This window comes from Solea solea, chromosome 19, assembly GCF_958295425.1.
Source record: "Solea solea chromosome 19, fSolSol10.1, whole genome shotgun sequence".
NCBI lineage: Eukaryota > Metazoa > Chordata > Actinopteri > Pleuronectiformes > Soleidae > Solea > Solea solea.
Window position 1 is genome coordinate 3,760,845 of NC_081152.1, and position 24,910 is coordinate 3,785,754.

The 24,910-nt window shown below is 41.5% G+C and overlaps 1 protein-coding gene across 5 annotated transcripts; it reads right to left on the reverse strand.

Moving 5' to 3' along the window:
* Positions 1-1,292: 1,292 nt before the first annotated feature.
* Positions 1,293-24,369, reverse strand: sec31a (SEC31 homolog A, COPII coat complex component). 5 transcript variants are annotated; one of them, XM_058616583.1, is made up of 28 exons: positions 24,174-24,369; positions 22,753-22,832; positions 22,176-22,299; positions 21,290-21,488; positions 21,101-21,196; positions 20,540-20,680; positions 20,295-20,437; positions 19,572-19,671; positions 18,996-19,157; positions 18,626-18,778; positions 18,297-18,527; positions 18,119-18,193; positions 17,983-18,024; positions 16,443-16,757; positions 16,053-16,206; positions 15,758-15,936; positions 14,964-15,090; positions 14,683-14,828; positions 12,495-12,668; positions 11,821-12,078; positions 10,736-10,840; positions 9,576-9,678; positions 7,297-7,653; positions 6,229-6,284; positions 5,739-5,996; positions 3,528-3,647; positions 3,360-3,431; positions 1,293-2,914 (listed from the first exon to the last, which is right to left on the reverse strand). In XM_058616583.1, the coding sequence occupies exons 2-28, from the start codon at positions 22,829-22,831 to the stop codon at positions 2,735-2,737; spliced, it is 4,149 nt and encodes a 1,382-aa protein (XP_058472566.1). In that variant the 5' UTR covers position 22,832; positions 24,174-24,369; the 3' UTR covers positions 1,293-2,734. The 5 variants fall into 5 exon arrangements, with proteins under 5 accessions (XP_058472566.1, XP_058472564.1, XP_058472567.1 ...); XM_058616581.1 differs by having other exon boundaries at positions 5,739-5,999; positions 24,174-24,368; XM_058616584.1 differs by lacking the exon at positions 10,736-10,840 and having other exon boundaries at positions 5,739-5,999.
* Positions 24,370-24,910: the final 541 nt, after the last annotated feature.

The window sequence follows — 24,910 nt, forward strand, 5'->3', positions numbered from 1 at the left end:
AGTGTCAAGACGACCCACTCTTCCGCTAATCCCTGGCTGCACGGAACCGATAGTTCAGCAGTACCATAAATTACAGAATCTAAAATATATAGTTAGAACACAAACTGAATCCTCCTTTAAGTACCAGGCTGTGTAAGGTTTAGCCAGGTATAACTAAAAACTTTTAGACAGCATTGAAGTAAAGTTCACCAGTTTGTCTGTTTAAATATTGAGTTTGAAGATAATTTGTTTAATAGATTACGAGTTGAGTTTCAAAACTTCAGACAACTGTTTGTCTAACCCTAACCATGATCAGCAAAAAACTGTGAAAGTGAGTGAAATCAGAAGAAGGGGACACCACATTGTAAATAAATACTATTTATTGAAAATATTGCATGTAGTCAGTCTAAAACAAAGACTTGTTTCCTTTTATTAACAACACAAAGTGAGGTTGACCACTCAGACTGCAGCCCTCATTGGAGTAGGAATGAAAATCAAGCACAAAGTCTGTTTCTAGATTCTTTCTGAGGCCTGAATTAATTAGCAGATAATTACCTCCAATGCCGTTTAAGACGACTTTAAGCGTTGTGTTGAAGCATGCATATTTTTTTAAATTCCATAAAAGCGGAGATGTTCATTGCACTCTGCTTAGACTTGTGATTACACATTAGATGTGAGGAAAGAAACAAGACAGCAAAAGCAAAACAAACATCATCGAATGTCCTCAACAGGTGGGACTGCACCTGTTTTGCATCGACGTATCGGACACACTGACAATATCTTGGTCCAATGTGTTGAATGTAGTGACACCAGTGGTGACAGGAAGTCATTAGATGCGGGATTAGAGTACAAGCAAATGTCAGATTAAGTCCATAAAAACGATTAACGTTATTTTTAATGCAGATAAAGGAGACGACTGGTTTAAAGTAGGGATGAATCGATCCGATACTGGTGGTCAAAAAGACAAAACGTTGAATCTGATATGTTCCATAGACTCTACATTATGTAAACGAAGGAGAGATGTGTGCCACCGCCATCACGTGACCAGAATGCAAAAAAAAAAAATCAAAGTACCGTCTAAGTTTTCATAGCCTTAAGATAACACTTTTATATGTACTTTATCAAAGAGCCTTGCTTTACAGCGACTGCAAACTTGCGCTGTCATGTTTCTACAGTAGCCCTGAATGGACAGACCAGCCAGAGTGTGTGTGTTTTGTATTTTTGAAGCAGAAGCTCACTATAGCAGATTAAAGGCCCTGGTATACTTCCACGCACAGCACACGTGGACCCCACACGCATCATGGGAATGACGCAGTTTAGATTTTGTAACCGTGCATGGACAGCACATGCATGAACGGAGTTTCTGCCCCACCAGCAGGTGGAGTATTAAGCCCCGCTCACCAAGCAGAAAAAACATTTCAACAACAGATGAAGTCAAGGATATTCATCCGAGCCGCTACCTGGCGACCCTCGAAACCAGCCCCTGCCCGATGGTGCAAGAGTATACTAGGGTCCGCAATATGTGACACGCATGGCATTTGCACGGAAGTATACCAGGGCCAAAAGGATAATGACTATCTGGTATATGAAGGCATAAGATATCACTAATTCTTATTAACTGGCCCATTAACTTTTATGCTGTTGGCAAGGAAGGAGCAAAATATTTGTTACACACTTCGAGTATGTTTTTGAAATGGTTGGTAAATGCATTAGCACGACTGTGTTATTAACAGCCGAGTTGTTTAAAAGGATTAAAAGACAATTTTCATATTGGTATTGGACACACAAAGAGTGGTATTGATCCATCCCTAATTTAAAGTAAGACAATGACCTGCTTTTAATCAATTTTCTGTGTTCTGCAGTAAAAACAAAAGCTTCTCTATTCCACCTCTCTCCTGTTTTGCCGATCTACTGCGAAAAGCATGCAGACCATTACACGGTTACATGATAAAACATGAAGCGAGCGATTGCACTTTTAAAAATGACTTGTTTATAGATTAAAAAAGGGGTTTCGGAGCTTTATTGTATTGCACAAATATTAAAAGACTACAAAAATGGAACAAGCTAATATTTAATTCATGATTTGTTGTGTGCACAAAACCATGCTGCACTGCAGTTTGCTGCTGAAGCCAAACAAATAAAAGGCAGGATATAATTATTATTATATTTTTAATTGACTAAAATTTCATTGATTTTTAAACGAGTAGATAAAATGCCCTTAAAAATTCCTGAATCTCCTGTTGCTTTTCCTAATTTGACCTTAAATTCCTTTGTATCCAACATTAGTGTCCATGACCAAACATGCTTTAACGTTGCATTCCTTACATTTTGCTCACCAAAGGCAAGACTGATTAATCATCTACATTTGAAAACATTATGACAACATGTGTGAATCAAAGACTAATATTTAGTGTGGATTTCTGGCAGATCACGGTGGTCCTTTAATAAAACTCTAGCCCTTAAACTGTTGCGTGCATCCATTTTGCACTGGGCTCTGTTTTTGCTCCGCTGCGTGTAACCGATTTGTAACATGACTTGTGTTGTTGTGTGAGAAAAATGTGAATGGCACACAGAAGAATTTTACAGTAGTTTTTTTCCATACGTCTTTGAATTCTTCATCATTTGCAATTCGAGTCTAAAGGAACTCCCTGCGAATCAAGCGACCAACAATTTAAAACGCCGGTCGATCCCCTGACTGGTCATTCTCCACTCTTGAGGAGTTTGAAGGTGGGATGTACTTATTTTTTTGGCCAGATCAGACCCCGAGTTTGTTGGCCTGTGTCAGCACCACCTTGAGTACGGGCATAAACGCCGATGTCTCGCTGAAGTTGCTGTTACTGACTATATGGGTATGGATGTTGAGGCCCTCGGTGTAGGATCGGGACTCAATGGTCCTGGCTATGTTGTGCAGTCCTCCTACGATGGCTGGAGAGAGCTGGAGGGAACAAAAGCAGAAGGTGAAAGGTCAGGGGAGGGGGCTCTTGACTTGAAGACTTTTTCAGAAACAGTTGCTTTGCTGGAGGAAAATAAATAAGTAAATAAATAAACAATACCTGACAAAGTCTGAATGATAGCAATGAAACCATGCAATTATTTATTGGGATTTTTACTGTTCCTTCACAGCTGTGTATAACACTTGACTACTTCTCATTTGATAATTAATATTTAAATATGTGGACAAGGAGAAGCAACATGTATGGCAAAATGAACCACTTATAACCAATTCATTTAAAAGGTATAGTTGTTTTTTTTTTGAGTGTGTGTTGTGAGATTCTGACATACAGTATTGTGTCACTCAAATAAAATTATACAACCAATTAATGTTTTTGCTCAATTTCCTCTTCCATGGTGCAAAAAACCCAATCGAGCCCAATACTCACCGTCTGCTCTCTGAGTTTGTCATAAAGCGCTTCCAAACGTTTGTTTGCCTCATCAAGTTTCCTCCTAGTTTGCTGTTAAAAAAAGAGAAAACGAGTCCGGCTAAATATTTGTCAAAGCACTTTGTTGGAGCAGAGATAAACAGTGTCGTTCTCATCAGACAGACTCACAGGGTCCTTGGCTACAGCCAAACACTTCTGGATGAGCCCCTCAAACGTGGTCTTCAGGACCATGTGCTCATCAGGGATCGGCTTCTTCATGATCTTCTCAGCAGGGATGGACTGCAGAGGCTGAGGGGATCAAACCGAGTGAGCGTGGCTAATCTTATATTCCTTTACCAAAGTTGTTCACTCACTTATTCCCTCCCGACTACTCACTGAAGGAAGATTAGCTTAAAGGGGACATATTACGCAAAATCAACTTTTTAACCATTTTAATACTTATATTTGGGACTCTGGGGGCCCTACCAGTCACCAAAGTGTGGAAAAAGAATACTCCGTCATGTTTTCGTGGTTCCCCTTAGTGTAAGTATAGGCGATAAAACACTCGATGTTGAATTCCCTGCGTTTATGACGTCAGCATGCGCATTTCACCGCGAATGTTACCGCCCCACCAGTAAGTTTACTTCGAGAGCTCCACCTTAGCTCCACCTTGTCCCTGCGAGAGTGCAGGCGAGGGAGGAAGAGCGGTATTATGTCAACGCAGAGGGACAAGTGTGCTGTTCGTGGCTGCACAGTGGAGCACAGTGTTTTACACAAACTTCCACAGAGGATTTGATATATGAAGCTAATGTGCCGGATAAAGTCAGCAAACGTGTGTTCGCACTAGACAGCGGTCGCCGTATTTAGTCAGGGGACGTATTTCACCGACGTACAAACACACACACGTTGTTAAGAAAAGGTCACTTAGAGCTCATAACTGACCATTCTGACACGTCCTAATTAAAAATATTTGTTCAGTACGTCCTCCATGACCGGAGCACAGACTCAGTCTGATACAATCACATATACAGCGGCGAGCGGCAGTTTATGCCGCTCGCCACTGGCGATCAGCGGTGCTGCACTCTCTGTGCAGAGGTGCTGCACTCTCTGTGAAAATCAGCTGATCGCCACCGCTGATCGCCAGCGGCGAGCCGCCCAAACGGCCGCTGTATGCGACTGATCGCCAGCTCCGGTGCAGACCGGTGACTATGCTCCGGAGACCTCGCCACCGCGGCACCGCTGATCGCCACCGCGCCACCGCTGATCGCCAGCGGCGAGCCGCCTAAACGGCCGCTGTATGCGTTTAGGCAGCTCGCCGCTCGCCGCTGGCGATCAGCGGTGCCGCGGTGGCGATCAGCGGTGCCGCGGTGACGAGGTCTCCGGAGCATAGTCACCGGTCTGATACAGTAACATACAGCGCCAGCTTATGCAGCTCGCCGCGCGCCGCTGGCGATCAGTGGTGCTGTTCCTAAGTGTTTTTAACTGATTAACAGTTCAGCACTGTTCGGCTCGATCCTTATGTAGAACGTCTCTTCCTGTGACGGCACTCTGGCTGTTTTCTGCGCACGCTGCCATGTTGATATTGTCAGAGAACTAGTGGAGGGAGGGGCAGACGAATAGAGCTGTAAAGCGCTGTAACGAGGACAAATCAGAAACCCCCTGGAAGAAGTGGGTGTGTGTTTGCCTGTGTCTCATTTGCATGTAAAGGGACCAAGCACGAAAACCGAGCGTTCTGAAAGGGGCGGGCTTAGCAGGGTTATTGAACTGCTATGATGCTTCATCCTTATGGTATTTTGACCAAGGCATGTCACTGACATGTTCATTAGGACACCAGGGAACTATTTTAATGGGGGAAATAGGGTATAATATGTCCCCTTAGCTTAAATTAAATAAGACTAAACATGTTCAGGAAAAAAACCCTTTGGGTGTTTTTCTCAGTTAATCGTGCTATTAAAAGACGTCACTTCAGTGTGAATAAATGCTTTGTGTTAAATGAATATACTGAGTTATTTTAAATCCTGGCTTTTGCCACTGCCTCTTATTTAATCACGCCTGAGATTATTCATTCATTTTATTCATCTCATTTGGCTTGAGTTTAATTCTTTTTTTCAAACATAAAAAACAGAAACTGCAGTAGAATAATAATACTATTCAAAATATGTGCGCAGAATCACACTCTGGTGGCAGAAAGAAACCCATTTGAATGAAAGTCTGTGGGGGAAAGGAGCTTCTACTTCTCACTTGATTTATAACAAGTGTAAAAACCTTTCCTGAGGAGCTAATGGTCTCCATCGTTAGCTGCAGGCCTAATCAATAGATAATGATGCCATTATAGTAAATGTTTATGTACAGTCTATGGACACACTATGCAATCTGGTAGTATTTATATTCTGCATGTACCTGTATGACATCTCCAGTTGGTGCCCCTGGCGCCCCCTCCGTACTTGTCTTGGGCATTGCGGCGTTCATGGATGGTGGGGGAAACTGCTGCTGCTGCTGTTGCTGTTGCAGGCCTGAGTAGGGGATCTGGGCACCATGTTGTCCCTGGATCACAGCCTGAGGACCTGCTGTGGGCATAGACTGCGCCTGAGGGTCAGAGCCTGGCTGAGGCATGATGGGAGCCGTGATAGGTGTAGGCGGAGTGTAGTTCTCAAGAACCTGCTGAATAATGAATAGACTGCACTTAAAACATGCAAACACTGTCTGTTCCTTACATAGATGGAGATGAACAACAGTTTGATACACTGTACAGATATTTGCAGTGTGTGTGTGTGTATATATATATATATATATATATATATATATATATATATATATATATATATATATATATATATATGTATATATGCATGTATAGAATGCCTACTGTTATACAGTACACTTGAGTTACCTTTTTCTTTTGTGCCCTGTTCAGAGCTGGAGGGTCATTCCAGCCATTTTGAGGTCCTGCAGATCACAAAAAAACCAGGTGACTCTCAGTCTCACTGCTGTAGGAGTGTAACATTTAATCCATTACCGCATTGATCACCAATTATTTCCATAATTTAGCAGATTGAATGTTTTCGAAAATGTAAATGTGTTCTGGTTTCTTTACATTAAACAAATAAAAAAAACTAACTACCTTTGGTTTGTAGACAAAACAAGACACTTGAGGTTTAGAAAACAATGGCATGACATTTTTCACCATTTTCTGGGCCAAACAACTCATCAGTGGAGGTCAGATGGAGAGATTAATCGATAATGAACACAACATACCGCCTTTGATCATGAACTGGAAATCAACTGTAATTGAAGACCCACCTCAGATCTACTCCACAGATTGGTTGAATTGATTGGCTGAAATATTAGATCATAATCATATGTGATCATATAGTAAATATGGAATAAGGAAATCATGGCCTGATTGATTGGTTTTGTATCCACAGAATGTTTTGGATATCAAAATGAACGTAGTCTTCCATTTTGAAGCCTCCAGATGTGGGATTTGATCGGTGTCACAACAGTTTTTGAAACAGGGCATTCACAGGCACCAATTTGACTCATATGTGCCATGCTTTATCATCTATTTTCCTCTAAATGGGAACATAATCTATAAAACTGACATCATGTGCTAAGCTGAAACTACTGACTGAGACTATAAACTCCTCAGAAAACTGTTTATCGATATAAATCAAGTGAGAACTAGACTTTTTTTCACATAGATTTCCATTTAAATGGAGGTCTTTTTGGAACTTTTTGGAGTTGCCCCCTGGTGGCTAACTGCTACATTGGTCCTACTTCCCAGGCTTCACATTTTAACCTGGAAGACTATGTCCTTTTGTATACAGAGTCTGTGTTTATATCTTCAGGAGTTTAATTCTAAGCGGTGAGTAGAAGATGCTCCTGAGGAAAGGGCGGAGCCATGCAGACCTCTTCTGAGAAGCGGGGCTCAGTTCGGGTTCAGGGTCAATTTGTGTACCTGGGACTCCAGTCGGTGGAGGAGGAGGCATGTACGACACAGGAGATCCTGGCCCACCATGCTGGAAAGATGCTCCGGAGGATGGAGGAGCAGAGAAGGAGGAGGCAGAAGAGGCGGCAGAGGGAAAGAAAGGAGGATGGGAGGGTGGAGATGAGGACAGGCAGTGGCTGATGGGAGTCTGTCCAGGATAGAATAGAGGCACTGGCTGAGAGGGGACTGACTGAGTGTACTGAGACAGGAAGCCGGGGGGGTGAGGAGGGGAGGAGGGCTCTGCAGAAAGAGAGGAGGGGTAGGGCAGTGGCTGATAGATGGATGCCCCCCCAGCTCCAGGTGGGTACTGGCTGACCTGGGGGTAGGCTGAGAGTCACACAGGAAACAATAGATGCTGTTAGAGGAAAAACTGCTGCATGTTAAACAAACTCTATCATGCATGACGGACCAAAAAAAAACGGATGAAGAGTAGATACAGTGCGATGCATGCTAACATGCTATTTGTTTAGCTTGTAAGACATACATAAGACTCAAGACACAACATGCCAACGATAGACACACGGTTATATTATTTTCTGTTAGTGACTAATACTAAAAAAACAACAGCACACAACAGTCAAACATTTTCCGACAGGAAATGTTTGCAAGTGTTTTAAAGATGAGAGGAGAAAAGCTGTGTGTTGTGCTTATGTGCCACCTTCTGATGCAAACCTGTCGTGTGTATGGATGCCAGAGGTGGCAGAAGTGTGCAAAGCAAAGTTTAAAATCTAAAATATATTCCATTGTGTTTTATATTGCTACATAATTCCACGTTTTCTTTCGCAGTACAGTATATACAGTGCTTAACAAATTTATTAAACCACCAGTCATAAAAATGAGAAAACAATATTTTAGAAATCTTCCAAATACTTGTTTAAAACTAAAAATGTTAATAATTTAATCAATAATGAAATAATGATGAACTATATTGTTTTTTCTGTTGTAAATGTGAAAATTCATGGAAAACAATGATTGTAGTTTCACATTAAAAACATTTCAATTAATGCTGTTAATTTAGGGCATCTGTGGCATAAACATTTCATTTGATGGTGGTCTAATACATCTTTTAAGCACCGTCTATAGTTATAGTTATAATAGTTGGTAATCATAATTATTTCTGATTATTGATAATACAGACCAAATATTGTATTTCCAGTGTTATCATTTGACTGCAGAGAGTTAGGCTACATTCTTGTACAAATCTGAATGTGGGCAAGAAAGTTTTTGAGGAGTGAAGCCTTGGGAGGTTTGGAAAGCTCTGGTCTAATGTATTGATGCTTTGAGCTCCTCTTCTGCCAGATTTGTCAACATGAGATTAAATGCAAATCAGTCCAAGAGAAGTCCAGTGATAGAATAACAGAGCATATACACTGATATGGATCAGGATACTTGTTTACTTTGAGCTCAGTCCACACACAACTGCATGTGTGCCTTAATGCTTACATAGTATGTGACCTTTCTGAGATCTGCACCTCACTGATACACTTAGTGCGTGTTAAATTTTCAGTTGGATAGGATTGTCTTTGTTACATCTATCCAGGTCCTGGCCTGACTTTATCAGGTGAGAGAAATCAATTGCAATCAAAGTATTCTTAATCTGGCTTTAAGTTGTCATTGAAACTGCAGTGGACTTATAATAAAAGTACAGAGATATAGGGTGATACTCGAAAGAAAAACTTCAACCAGAGTGAGCACTCGGAGAGCACAAACCTCTGTCAAGACCACTCAGTTTTCATGTCTGGATCGCCACCGAAATCTAATACTTTCTTCACTGGAACATAACCTACAGTAAACCCCCAGAAAATTACATCAATATCTGTTCTGTACTTTTGGGGTTATGATGTTCACAAACAGACAAACATCAGCAAAAACACAACATTCTTGGTGGAGCTAATTGCTAACACACCTATCTGCCAAGGTAATAAAACAATAATGTTACATTAAAAGTGCACTCAATATTTTACTAGCTGCTGTTTGCAAAATACTCGTGGAAGCACAGACAGCTATCAATGCATTTCCTGCATAAATGTGGAGGCTGCATAATAACCACATTTTTACGTTTTCTTCTTTGTGAAGTAATTAATCGATACTTGCCTGTATATCATGACTACTGTACAAACAGGAACTGCAAAGTAGCTAATTCTATTTTAAGTTACATATAATGCAAACTTCAATTATAGAAGACATTCAACGACCCCAGTTTTATACAGAGCAAACTCTTCTGCTTCCATAAGCTGTAAAACACTTACGCTGGTACTGATGGGAGTACATGTACGCAGGAGTGGAGGAGGCTGGAGGACCAGCAGCTGCGCCGGAGGATGGCATCCCGTACATGGAGTTTGGCGGCTCTACCTGGGGAAAGAAAAATACAGACAGAAAAGTAATTCAGAAACTATCCCTCAAAACAAAAGAGGAGAGGTCTGTAAAGAGATGGAATCAGAGAGACAGAGAGTTTTTTTATGCTGACAGAGGGACATTTCTGCCCTTTTTTGATTTAAAACATTGTTTGTAATTTATAAAAAACTATGCAAGTCGCATTACGTTAGTAATGGGGCTGCCAGAGAAACAAATAGAGAGAGTGAGGCGACATCCATACTACTATGTTTTCATTTGATAATGCCGTTTTCAGACAAACCTGGAAATGTATATCATATGTAGAAATGTCAGAAAGTACTACTAGCGAGGAAAAACATTTGTGTTGTGAAGTGTTAAAGGTGCACTGTGTCACTTTACTGTGATTTTTGTTGTTGTTGATGAGATTATTTAGACCTGACTGAGGGAGCTTTTGTTTATACAGCAGCATAGCCGGTGCAGATGGGGACAAGAAGTGTTAAACTAAGGCATGATGATTTCTGAGCAATATAGTTCACTTCTGAAACTTGTTGTGGGCACTTCTTTGTATCATATTAAATGTTACTGTTTCATCCATCTGTCTGTCTTGACATAAAAAGAATCACTTCCTGCGTGCAGCACGGGAATCTCACCCGGCAACATGAGATCTAAACACTGCTTTACAGCGAAAGTAAATCCAACCAGGAGAAGTATATGTGGGTAACTGCATCATTGTTTTTAAAGATCTGCCTGTACAAAATTATGTTGCCCGAGCCTTAAAACTAAAACAAAGACAGCATTGTTTTTCAAGGCTATAGTAGACCAGATTTACATGAATAGCAGGTGCAGGTGAAAATTACTATAGGGATGGAACCTAAGGGAAGCACATGCATCCAAGGACACACAGGAAATGGTCATATTATCAGCAGGAAATGGAGTGGAGAAGAGCAGTTCAGGTGTTGAGGCATTACCACAGACATAGCATATCAGGCAATGGACTTATTATCAAAAACAAGGTATATGAAGTTATTCTGTGTGCAAGAACACAGGCTGAATGGGTAGAGGTCAGTGCGTGTACCTGCTGGTCTGAGGCGTTGCCTACTTGAAGAGGAGTAGGAGGGACATTGGGGAAAGCTGTGGGGGCTTGGTTACTCCAGGAGGTGACAGTGGAAGCAACCCTCGCCTAAAGCACACAAAGACACACGGCACATGCCAAATGATGGCCGTGGCACGGGGAAGGAAAACACCAAACACACAATGCGCGAGCACTGAACCAGCGAGAATGACAGAGGGTTTAAGATTAGCCAGGATTCAAATTACAAGAACACAATCAACTGAAAACAAAAAATAAAGACGTTGGTGGTGCAATAAGCACATTCATAATAAATACTTGTGATTTAAACCCTGGCCAGAATGGAATTTTTAGACAACTTCACCAGGCAGACAGGTGGTTATTTAGCGAGGAGATGAGGTCACTGTCAGAGGAAGAACGGGGTGAAGAGCAGACTGTGCTCAGGTTTAATAACCCCAAACTATAATCTATATGAATTGTATTCCTAACCTAACACACATAAGATCATGACAACACACTTTCTCCTAAAGGATATCTAGTAATAGGATTTAAAGATTTAACACAAAGATGAGACACAACCTCTCATTTTCACTGATTATCATTGACCGTATACTGTATTCATACATAAACTCGTGCAAACGAATGCGCCTTGAAGAACTTTTCTCTTTGGATTTTAATAAATTAATTTTGTGCATTATCATTTGCTAATTTTTCTAAAAGGCACAAAGTGTTAATAGATTATTACAATAGGGATGGAACAATAGATTTCTCAAATCTTGATTTTTACATTACTTTTTGTAAATGTCAAAGGCACATTTGTGTGTATGTATATGTGCATACAGATGTACTTAGATACTGTATGTATCTGCTTTTGTGTTAAATAACAAAATAATAAGTGTGATCTATCTGAATAATTTAATCTAAGGATATGTATTTTAAACCATTATCTTACACGTTTTAATATATTAATAGTGGTAGTGGAAATGAGGCCTTTGCTGGTAAGTTGCTGTGTCTTTAAATATCTGACAAAAACAGATTATGAATCATGAAACTTCATATAAGTGTGACAGTGTAAATGTGCTGGAACATACGGGCTGGTAAAAGTGCTGCTGGGCAGGTACAGGGGCAGAGGCAGGTGTGAGCATGGGCACTGGAGCTGCTGCAGTGGGCTGCGGCACCATGGCAGGCTGGAGCGGGGTGAAGGGATGGCGGGGCAGCGCAGAGCTGGGTTGAGCTCGAGGAGCAGGGAGCCGAGTGTGAACTCTCTGGGTTTGTACAGGAGCTGCGGGAGCTGCCGCCTGCTGTCCCAGAGCACGACTGAGACGGTCACGGAGCTGCTGTACGGCAACCTGCATGGACACAAGGAGGGAAATGTAATGTGAAATGTGACTCATTCTAACAATCTGTAAACAGCCTCTTGTACTCAAATTAGCTTTGAGCAAAAGACAAAACTGATAAGTTGAAATTGTCCAGTCCTATCATTCAAAAAAAGGGGAGGTAATTCTGTAACATATGAATGAATGATATAATAATATATCAGTGCCAACACTTTGCCAATAAGTGGCCAGCAGTCTGTTGACATCACATTTAGTATCAGCTCAGCTTGCTTGGAACCTCACAAGAGCAGGTACTAAAAAAGCGCCAGTTACTATCGGCAATCGAAAAGCAAAAAAAAAAAAAAAAAAGTAGTCAAGCCGTGCTCAAACTGTGTAGTGGAAAAGTGCCATAATATAACAGTTCAGGTGCACTAGACTGTGCTTCATACCTGGTTGGTATTGTCAGGCAGGTAGGTGATGGCAGTGGACAGGCTGCCCTGAGAGGCCAGCAGATTGGCATACTGGCTCATCCTCTCAGCCAGTATAATGCCAACAGCAGCGGGACCTGAACGCTGAGTCTGCTCTACTGCATGACGCAGCACCACCACTTTCTCCACCAGGTCCTGAGAGACGGAAACACAGCAGCACATTAACATAGGTAAGGTAAAGATTCAGTCCACTGTATCAGCTGGTGAACGTCATGAAACAGTTAGAAGCTCTAGAGCTGGACATGTTTTTCAGGAGATGGTGGAGACCAAAAATAGAGCAAACAGAGAGTGAATATTAGAATATTGGCCTCATGAACACAGCTCCTGATGAATGATGGTTTTGTTTTGTAAATATAGATGTAAACAATGTTGATGGTGATATTTTAATAATGAGAATAATTTAAAGGGGACATATTACGCAAAATCAACTTTTTAACCATTTTAATACTTATATTTGGGACTCTGGGGGCCCTACCAGTCACCAAAGTGTGGAAAAAGAATACTCCGTCATGTTTTCGTGGTCCCCCTTAGTGTAAGTATAGGCGATAAAACACTCGATGTTGAATTCCCTGCGTTTATGACGTCATAATGCGCATTTCACCGCGAATGTTACCACCCCACCAGTAAGTTTACTTCGAGAGCTCCACCTTAGCTCCACCTTGTCCCTGCGAGAGTGCAGGCGAGGGAGGAAGAGCGGTATTATGTCAACGCGGAGGGACAAGTGTGCTGTTCGTGGCTGCACAGTGGAGCACAGTGTTTTACACAAACTTCCACAGAGGATTTGATATATGAAGCTAATGTGCCGGATAAAGTCAGCAAACGTGTGTTCGTGTGTTCGCACTAGACTGCGGCCAGCGGTCGCCGTATTTAGTCAGGGGACGTATTTCACCGACGTACAAACACACACGTTGTTAAGAAAAGGTCACATAGAGCTCATAACTGACCATTCTGACACGTCCTAATTAAACATATTTGTTCAGTACGTCCTCCATGACCGGAGCACAGACTCAGTCTGATACAATCACATATACAGCGGCGAGCGGCAGTTTATGCCGCTCGCCACTGGCGATCAGCGGTGCTGCACTCTCTGTGCAGAGGTGCTGCACTCTCTGTGAAAATCAGCTCACCGCGGCACCGCTGATCGCCACCGCGGCGAGCCGCCTAAACGGCCGCTGTATGCGACTGATCGCCAGCTCCGGTGCAGACCGGTGACTATGCACCGCTGATCGCCACCGCGGCACCGCTGATCGCCACCGCGGCGAGCCGCCTAAACGGCCGCTGTATGCGTTTAGGCAGCTCGCCGCTCGCCGCTGGCGATCAGCGGTGCCGCGGAGGCGATCAGCGGTGCCGCGGTGGCGAGGTCTCCGGAGCATAGTCACCGGTCTGATACAGTAACATACAGCGCCAGCTTATGCAGCTCGCCGCGCGCCGCTGGCGATCAGTGGTGCTGTTCCTAAGTGTTTTTAACTGATTAACAGTTCGGCACTGTTCGGCTCGATCCTTATGTAGAACGTCTCTTCCTGTGACGGCACTCTGGCTGTTTTCTGCGCACGCTGCCATGTTGATATTGTCAGAGAACTAGTGGAGGGAGGGGGAGACGAATAGAGCTGTAAAGCGCTGTAACGAGGACAAATCAGAAACCCCCTGGAAGAAGTGGGTGTGTGTTTGCCTGTGTCTCATTTGCATATAAAGGGACCATGCACGAAAACCGAGCGTTCTGAAAGGGGCGGGCTTAGCAAGGTTATTGAACTGCTATGATGCTTCATCCTTATGGTATTTTGACCAAGGCATGTCACTGACATGTTCATTAGGACACCAGGGAACTATTTTAATGGGGGAAATAGGGTATAATATGTCCCCTTTAACCCATCCACCTTCAAATCACTCCTCAAAACCCACCTTTTCAAATCCGACTTTAACCTATAACATTTTTTTCTTTTGCACTAACCTTTTGTGCTATATTGTTGTTGTGTTTTCTTTGCACTTGTATGTATGTATGTATTCCCTTTTCTTTGGTTTTAAATTGTAAAGTGTCTTTGAGAGCTTTAAAAGGGCCATATAAATAAAATGTATTATTAATATTACTTAATCAGAGTGACCAAAAAAAAAAAGGTATTGGTATTACAAGTTCCAGAGTTTGTCAACTCACCTGGAGGGACAGTGGGCAGTGTCCGTTCTGAGCTTTGGTCCAACAAGAAACCAGTTTCTCTACGTTGCCAGCACATATGTAACACAGACAGGCCTGGGCTTGCAGCTGAGCGACCTCTGCTGTTTCCAGTCTGCCCCCGAGAAGATCTAACAAACAGAGAAGCTCAGTGAGAAGGTAGAAATTCATGGCTGAGAGAATAAAAACTAATTAAAGGAGATACAGAAGAAACTAATAACACCTGAACACAGAATCAGGAAACAACATAAAGTAGGTAAACTAACCACAGAGGGTAGAGAACTCCTCCTGCTTAGCGTAGGTCATGACAGCAGCCAGAGCCTCCTTCCAGTTCTCCAGGTCGCATGTCTTCAGGATGTCATGCCAATCTTTCATCACCACTGCACTGATCAGCTGCAGGACAAAGCACAGTTACATCAACTTTCAACTTTTACCACTAGCACAAAGCAAATTTGATCTGCAAGACAACAAAAATACTCCTCCCACACTGAACACTGAACCAGGAACTGTAAAGCGTTTAAAAAAACATTGTAGAGATAATTAAATACATTGCCAACTCATGTTCATATAAACGGATGTACAGTGGCAACAGTAGCAATGATTAAAATAAGTGACTCCTTAAAAGCATGTGGTCAGGACAGTCGAGTATTTGTTGACCAATCTGACAGCTGGACTTGCTGGACCCCTATCACCTGACTCTCTACTTTGACAAGCTTTGTTAGTCTGTTTTTACTGGTCATTGAAAGATTGCTTACATTGAATTCATTCTTAAAAAAAAGAGCCGCTGCTGGACTTTTTTTTTTTTTATGAACAGCATCAGTGTTAGGTTCAAAACAATTACGGTAATTGTTTATCATGGCTCCAAAGTGTTTATAGTGAGGAACAATCTTCACACCCTTCTTTTGGATTACAGTGTGTGTATTATTAGGCTGTGACCTATGGAAATTGATTATCATGTGTTTTTTGGGCACATTTATCCAAAGGATAAAATCTAATACTACTGACAAAAAACTTCTCCAACCACAAAAGCACTTTTAAAAACCCTCTATTTGTTACATACCTTAGTTATCTTGCTGTGTGTTTTTGTAAAATACTTCTTCTGGGTTTTCTCCAAGAGCTCGGCTCCTCCAGCGACGGCCAGGATGATGCTGTCCGCCATCCTGTTGTCATGGAGACAGAGGTCCACAGCTCCTTCGAAGTCTCCCGTTAGCAGAGCCTGCATAATCAGCCCGTCCACATCTGGCAGGGGAAACAAGATGTTTAATTGTTTTACAAGAACAAAACAGCCACAGAAACTGGCTTTTGCAAGCTTATCTTCTACACACACACCAGACTTTAAAAGACAGGCTTGTTACCTTGACTGACACCGAGGCTGACTCCTTCAGAAGCAGCTGGAGCTGGGGCTTGAGTGGCCTCCTGAGCTGGAGACGAGGTTGAAGCTGGAATGGCCGCCTTCTCCTCCTCCTTCTCCTCCTTCTCCTCCTCCTCCTCCACCGGTGCTGCCATCTCCTGAAACACCAAAGACGTTCAAAAAATGCTTCATACTATTTATTCATCCCCTCCCCAATGTGCAGCAGGATGTTATATTATACAGCTATGCTAGCAGCTCTGTGAAGCCTACAATCTGATTCCTATAGTCCTCCTGTTAGCAAGCTCACACAAATGCAAAGTTCAGTTCACCAGCAATTTGTTAATTTGACTATAAGACAGCATCTCCAAAAATAAATAAAAATATACAGTTATACCTCTTCCAATGGGATCTCCTCCTCTTCTAATGGGATCTCCTCTTCTTCTTCCTTCCCCTCCTTGTCATCCTCGTCCTCCTCAGGAAGAGACTGATCTACAATTTCTTCTGGCTCACTATTTAGCAGATCGTCCTCTAGATCTTCAGCTTCTGATTTCTCACTCTCTGATTTGGGAGTGGAGTCCAGTTCGAGTGTGGCAGCCGGCTGAAGGTTTGCAGCAGCGATCATGTCAAACGCTGCCTCAGGAGTGTCCACAGGGGGCAAGAAGCTGAGGTTTGGTGATGGCTGTGGGCTGACCGGAGCAGGTGCCTCCAGCTATATGATGAAGGAAAACACCAGTTCTGAGTCAGGAATGAAAGCTGAACTTCCAATGTAGTAAAAAAAGAAGAATTGACTTCATGATGAACACAGATATTTCATAATATATAAGGTAACGGGTGCAAGGAGGGAGGTGCATCGCACATTAGAGCCCTGTTATTTATGTGTTGTTGTTTTTTTATCTCATTTCTATTTAATTCACACGTGGAAAACTATAGCTTAGGATATATCTCTCGGACATATCTCTGACAGACCAAATGAAAGATGATACCTTCCAACTAAACTAACTGTTGTGGCAGTGAGGAAAAAAAGCTCTAACCCAACACTGGCTACAGAAATACTGTCTTTCTGCCAGTCTCTTTGTCAATAATGGTAAGCACTTACAGTATATTTTACTAGAACAGATTACCAAGCTTGGTGTAGTGGTTAGCACACTTTTCTCCAGGTTCTCCAGTTTCATCCCACAGCCCAAAAGCATGCAGATTTGAGGATTAGGTAATTTGGACACTCTAAATTGACCGTAGGCTGGAGTGTGAGAGTGGATGGTTGTTTGTCTCTATATGTGGCCCTGTAAAGGACTGCTGAACTGTCCAGGGTGTGACCCCACCTATCGCCCTGTGTCAGGTGGGATAGGCACCAGCAACTCCTGCGACCCTCATGTGTAGGATAAAGCAGTAGGTGAGTGAGATTAACAACTTTTTAGATCTCCAGGAAGAACTGTAAACTCTGAAACTGGAAAAGCACTGTAAACTTCTCTAGTTTTTCTCTAGAAATGGTTGAGAAAACCGGTTTACAAAAACCCTTCAGATGAAAGAGAGAGTCAAATATGAGTGACAGTGCCTGTGCATGTTCTTCCAGCTTCCTCTGAGTCGTTTCAAAAAGGGAAGTAAAATAAGGCATCATAATGGACACTTGCAACACTTCCCTATTACAGAAAGACAGAGAAATTCAGTTTACAGCATTTCAGCCAAGAAGTGAGGTACTAATCGCTGCCAACTTTGATTTGCTTAGTTTTGTAGTAGTGCCAGAGAAAGAATGTGGAGTGTAGAGATGGGCAAGTTAAAGGCATCTCAATTCAGTAAAAAGGAAACTGTTCAGCTGCAGAATGCTGCTCCCTGACTGTGTCTGTGGTTTGATACCAAGCAGGTAATGTACAGTGTTGTTTTGTACAGCATTTTCGTTAAAACTGCTGAGTGTGAAAAACAAATCAAAACAATCTTACCTTCGGGGGATCAGCAGGTTTTTCTTCTAGTGCTGCCGAAATCTGACAAAGAAATTCACATTGATCACAACATACACATTAATTAACTGGAAAAATTTAATTAAAAAACAATATAAAGCCTAAAAAAGGTTTTCACCTTTAAGGCCAACTCCTCTTTGTTGTATCCCAGAAGTTCCAAAAACTTGCTGCGGATATCGCCCTCAAAATTAGCCTGAAAAAACAAAATATTCACATACATAAAATGTAAATGTAAAAATTATACTGTACATATCCAAGCTGCCTGTGATTTTGAGAGTTCTTCCTGATTTTCATACCTTGAGGAACGACCAAATAGTCTTTTCAAACTCGTTTTCCGCAGTGCTGATCTTTTCTTGGCAGAAATCCACAAAGCTGCCTGAGTTCAGAGTGGCCTGCAGCTGATCGGAGCGCTTCAAAAACGCCGTTTCTGTGATGACCTGACTGACATGTACAACGTGTGAAGTGGGCTGCTGGAGTTGTTGAGCGTTAGGCTTTGAGTTCTCCAAGGATACCAGCTTCCCACCAAACTGTGGGTAAACAAACCAAAACCGCACAGATAGTAAGTGCTTCACACAGAAAAGAAAAAAATCTGATAGTAATGAAAGGTAAAATAAACCAGACTCACAGCAAATGAGGCTCCGACAGGTCTGCGGATCCACTTGGGTGGCTTCTTCAAGGGGTTTACTGCAACTGGAGGGGCAGTGGACTGAGGCAGCTGAAGCGGGGGCAACGTTTGTCCTGTCCCAAAAGGATCCATGTTCCCAAACGAGGTACTAATCTGTTACAGAGATGAGCATGACGTGTCAGAAAACAAGAGGGTCACACAATGACGACATTAGCAGAAACGAAATGCAACATAACATACAGTATATCCCAACACATTCCGATTAGATTAGCTGATTATACTGTTGCTGCGTTGGAGAACTCTTGTCTTTGTTTACAAAGCTGCCCTCTGTTAGACACACATGTTTTTGTCTTTGATGGCGTAATCTTACCTGGTCAGCGTGCCTCTGACTCTGCGACTCTTTGCTGCCCCCCATGATGGAATAGATGCCGATGTGTCCGTCAAAGCTTGCGGCCGACAGCACTGCAGGGTTCCTGGGACACCACTGGATGTCAAAGCACCACTGGCTGCTGGTGGGCAACTCGTACAGCACCTGAGTTAAGCAGGATGATTACTTATTATCATACTTTGGGGTCTCTTGTAACGCATCTTTCAAAGAATCCAAATGATGAAATAAAAAAATACTGAGCTGTAAAAAGTAAGGTTTGCTACAATCCTTTATGGCTAACAGCTCTTCTAATGGCTTAATGATGAATGCACATCATAGTGTTGTGTCAGAAATGATGTAGGAATATGCCATCACTACCAAAAATGAAGAAGAAATCAGTGTGTTCACCCAGTGTTCCCACCAATGCTGATCAGAGTTGAAGCCAATGAAAAACCATGTGCATTGCAGAGTCATTTGACCCAGTGGAGAATATGTATCAAACACATTCCCACTGGTCAAAAACCCATTAAAAACATAGGATTAAATGGGGCATTTGAGACATTTACAGTCAAATTTTACCTCTGCTGTGTTTGGATTCCAGCACAGGATCCTGCTGTCCTTTCCACAGCTCAGGAGCAGCTCAGGATCAGCCAAGCTCCAAGAGATGGAGAGCACACCCCTGCACATAAAGACCGGCACCGTTATGTAAAAAAAAAAGCTGTTGATATATAATATTTTCTTCCTGTCATCAAGTCCCATGAAATGACCAAAAACAAAATCATGTTAGTCGGTGTCTCTATACTTAAACATCTTCAGTGTTTTAAGAGCAAGAGTATATTCAGTGCACATATTACTTGAACAGCTATGAACAAGAAGAAATATTGCATACTGGGACAATTGTAGTGCAGAGTGACTCAACATGACAACTGAATTCACAATTTTGAAAATTACAATTTTGTGCATTGTACAACGTAACATTTTTTACTGCTATTTCTGTAACAACTAATAATATCTTGAAACGGTAAATTGGCCCTTTGTATGTATGTGTTATTGAAAACACACATAAAAAGACACATTTATGGGTCCCAATGCAGCATGGCTATGGCTGCTTGAGTGAGTATTCAATGCAGGTTTTAGTCAGAGATAAGATAGGATTTCAGCATCTAACAAAAAACTTTCATTGTTGCCTTAGGTGTTTTATGGGATTTGTTGACAATAAGAGAATATAAAACATCAGCATGTACATTTAAAGACCGCAAAGGAAGGCGGAAACAATTACGCAAACTCAAAAGATCTATTTACCTTGTGTGATTCTCAAAAATCTTGAGCGGAGAGGTAGCGAAACGTAAATCCCACATCTGGATGACTGGCATCCGATCATCCTCCGAGGACACGACCAGCTGAGTGGCCACTTCTGGGTTCCAGGCCAGTCCGGAGCAGTGCATCTAAAAACAAAACCATGCAAACGCAGACAAAAATATTTAGTAAAAAGCACCAGAGGATTGTGACGAGTCAGACTTCATATAAGAACAAAATGAACAACATACTCTGTTGCTGTGGTCGCTGACTTTAATAATGAGGTCATTCTTGCGTAGGTCCCACACTGAAGCTCGGCCACTCGGGCTGGCAGAGGCAAGGATGTGTTGGACCTGTCTGTTCCACGACACACAGCTGATGTCCTCCAGAGGCTACAAGACAAAACCAGAAGCGTTTATTCATCAACATCTTAGCGAACACAGCATTTATATGGCAATCAAACCCCAACTATCACACATTTCCAAATATATTTTGATGTTTACTTGTTTATAGACTTGTTTTAAATGCACACAAAACCAAGTTCTTGTTATTTAACACTTTAAGCACAGTCTCCAACTGTTCTGTTCTGTCTTGGGCTTGAGCTTCTTTGAAAAAGGAAAATAAATCAAGACCGTCATTCTAAAGACAAAAAAAAGGCTTTCGGTCTTTTAAAAAAACATAAATAACGACTGATATGTCAAATGTATCCTCACATATTGACACCATAAGGACATGCAAGTACATTTAAATGAATGATTAAGGCTTACAAAGCATAAACATATTTAAAGTGTAACTGACAAAAAAGAATCTACCTGAGTTTTAGGTCCAGGTGTCATGGGAGAACCAAAGTTATTCATGTCCCAGATATAGATTTCAGACTCATTTCCACCTGATGCAAAAAGGTTTGTCTGCAACAAAGAGACAACAAAACACAACATGAGGTCACAGTTTGAAAGACAAAGCATGTTAACTTCACTGACAGTGGTCCAAATGGGACGTACCTGGAACGGGTTGACGTCCAGAGCCCTCACTGGCCCTGTGTGTTTGTCACTCTCAGCAATGATCACGTCACTCTCCCCGTCCATGATCTTTGCCGGGTCGTACAGGATGACGTTGCCATTATCGCCTCCTGCGATTAGGACACCAGACGGGTGACCGGTGTCATCCATTCCGTAGGGACCCCACACCAGTTTGTTATATCTGTGGGGAGGAAAGCAAATAGAACATGAACAGCAGCACACACAAAACAACTTAAACCACTGACAAATGCTGTGGATTATTTTTTCAATTAATGGATTAGTTGTATTAGGTGAATTGGTCACTCTAAATTGACCATAGGAGTGAGAGTGAATGGTTGTTTGTCTCTATGTGTGGCCCTGTGATGGACTGGCGATCTGTCCAGGGTGTACCCCGCCTATCGCCCTATGTCAGCTGAGAATGGCACAGCACCCCCCCACGACCCTCTGGTGGAGGATAAAGCGGTAGATAATGGATGGATGGATGGATGGATGCATTAGATGTTTGGCCCATAAAATGTCAGACAACAGTGAAAAATGATGTTCTCAAATGCCTTGTTTTCTCCACAAAGCAAAATTATTACTTTGTTATATTAACCAAAGAAACCAGAAAATATTGACATTAAGGAGATAAAAGATTGAAGAACTAAAAAACACTCAATTATCAAAAATAGTTGCAATTAAATTTAGACAACCTGACAGTTAATTTCTTCTTACTTCAATTTTATGGAAAACAGCAACATTTCTGATTTTAGCTTTTCAGCTTAACTCAACTGACATGCTCTCAACTGCTGGGGACATGGTTATTATGGTTCAAATAAGTTACAAAAAAGTGAGGTCTACAACAATGTATTGAGCAGCTTTTAAAAACCTGTAAGTGGATGAGAAGCTGCCACATGACTTCATTTCCATAGACGGATCAGCCAAGTCCAGCTCGAAAAACTCCAAGGAAGCATTGGTGCTGAAGGAGGCATCCAGCTGCTGGGCTGATGTTCCTGCAAAGAGAAATACAGAGCACATGAAGCTTTAGGTCTAGAGCTGCTTTATTAACCATTTACTGGCATCTATATTAATAATTATTTAGGTCATTTTGCAATCAAACAAAAGCCAAAAATTTGATGATTACAGTAACTGAAATATGAGAACTTTATTTCAGGATTTGCTGCTTTTTTCATACATTATAATAAACAGAATGTCTGTGTGTTTCAGACTAAGTCAGACCAGTAATTATTTACACACATTCTATTGTTAAACAATCAATTATTTGAGAAAATAACAAGAAGATTATTTGAAAATGACAATGCTGGACAGTTGCAGAACATGACTTGATCTCTTAATATAAAATAAATGAAATAGGATGATGCTGGAAATGATGCAGCATAATTTTCTCTGTCATTTGTCATGTCAGCAGCAGCACGTCTGTGCAGGTGCGCTCTGCATGCTCATACCTGTAGCCAGGTAGATAGGATGGTGCTGAGCAGGACTCCAGCTCTGGATGGCTGTGCGGCTGATCTCTTTGAGTTTCATTCTGGAAAAAAACAGAACAGATGTCATCATTGTGCAGTGATACCTGAACAAAACACGATGAAAGATACACTAGAGAAAAGGACGACCATACACTCATTATTATTATTTTTTTATCGTAATCTCTTGAACACTTTATTTTCCAAGTCTGCTTGTAAAATCTTGCATGTGATTTTGTACACGGTCATAATTTTGAGGACAAACCCGAAAGTCTCTGCTGAGCTTGGAACTCTTTTTAAGAAGCTTTTTCTTTCCCTGAATTTCTTTCCTGAGGTCACTATCTCTTCAGTATGGCTCATAACAGGACTACAGCTCTGCAACTAAGTGAAACTGATTCAAACACATAACAGGGACTACAATCTGTCCCCCATCACAAAGTGGATCCCTGAACAACAGGTGTGGACAGCGGGAACACTCTCAGCAACCACTGACTCATTCATTCAATGTACATAATGGGCATGTATGTTTTCAGTTGACTACAACATGAAATAAAGTCAAAATATTCTATGAAAGGTAAGAGTATGTTAAAAGGAAAAAGGCAAAGGTATACATAATGTTATTACAAGTGTGGGACTCTTTTTACGAGACAATATTTAGCTGTTTTCCCTCTATTGTGGTGTACTATAATAAACACAATAGTTACACAGTTACAGCCAGTGCAAACTTTGACTGACACTAATTGTCACATGGTTCTGCTGCACTGGAAAGACAGCTAGTGTTTCTGCAACACATTTTAAACCGGTCTCACTGCCATGATATCAAATATATGGAATATATCAACTACAATATAATGATGATAATAATAAATAAGGTCGTTATGTATCGTGTGTTGTGGGGTCAAAATGACATAGACATAGTCATACATCTATTCAGCAGAAAATGAATAGATGAATGACCCTATTTTTAAAAAAAAATAAAAATAACGATGCAAGCAAGGGTCAGAGGTCAGCAACAATAGCACTGAGGAATTCTCTGCCAAGGAAATATTTCCCAATTAACATAGTTTACCTTGTAAATTCAATTTTAGTCTTTGTAAAAACCAGCACAGGCTATTTAAAATCACGTATCAACTTCTTTGGGTTTTTTTATTTACATTTTAAGTTTCTCAGGTGTATATTATAAAACGATATGTATTGTAAAGAAACTGCGTGTCGCATACAATACAGTGAGTTAGCATGAAGCTAACAGCCACAGCAGCTGGTCAAATGTAAATAAGTGTATTGTCACTTTGTGGACATGGTACTGGGTGAAGTAGTACATGCTACCGATGCATATATTTACTACGGTTTGTAGCCCGTTAGCTGCCTGTGTAAATAGAGCTCATTACTTGAGTAGACCGGCTTACCTTGTATTGTTTGCTCCCTCTTACATGAACGTACACATGAAGCAAACAAAAACACTGGACACAATTCCCTCTTCGGTTCTTCTTTAAGGACTAAATGTTGAGGAAAACACACGAACACAAGTCTACCGGGTACCGGTTGCGTACTGCAGACGGACTTCCACGTCCCCACTGGTCTCCATCAACGTGGCACAACGTAAGTAACCGCCTCCTCATACACACGAAGAAGAACAACTTCCGGGGGACGTCCATGTTCACAGTAAAAAAAAATTCATACATTAAAGTGCGAACATTTGAGGGGAAAAGTACAATTTACATTAAATTAACTGACTTATTTCATCCATTCATCATCTACCACTTTATCCTGCACCAGAGGATCGCGGAGGTGCTGTGCCAATCTCAGCTGACATAGGGCGATAGGCGGAGTACACCCTGGACAGTTCGCCAGTCCATCGCTGACTTCTTTTAAATTTAATTATTTTTTTTAAATTAAACGTAGTTTAAGTACAGTATAATAATAATAATCCACTGTATATCAGCATTTTATAATAAATGACTTGGACATTTATTTCCCATAAAATAGTACAGCCCTATGATCCACAGTCATAGTTTTGTCATACTTAAATGACTAAAACAAATAAAAAAGATAAATGTGTTTGGGATAACACCAACATCTACTAATGATACCAAGTCACAATTATGAGTTTTACCAAGTAAGGATAAATAGCAATCAAACTGAA

Coding starts and splice junctions, on each gene's coding strand:
- sec31a (XM_058616581.1), bottom strand. CDS start 22,831: ATGAAACTCAAAGAGATCAGCCGCACAGCCATCCAGAGCTGGAGTCCT. Junction 18,528..18,625: donor CTGTCGGAGCCTCATTTGCT/GTGAGTCTGGTT, acceptor GTTTACCCACAG/TTTGGTGGGAAGCTGGTATC. Junction 7,654..9,575: donor GTACTCCCATCAGTACCAGC/GTAAGTGTTTTA, acceptor TGTGACTCTCAG/CCTACCCCCAGGTCAGCCAG.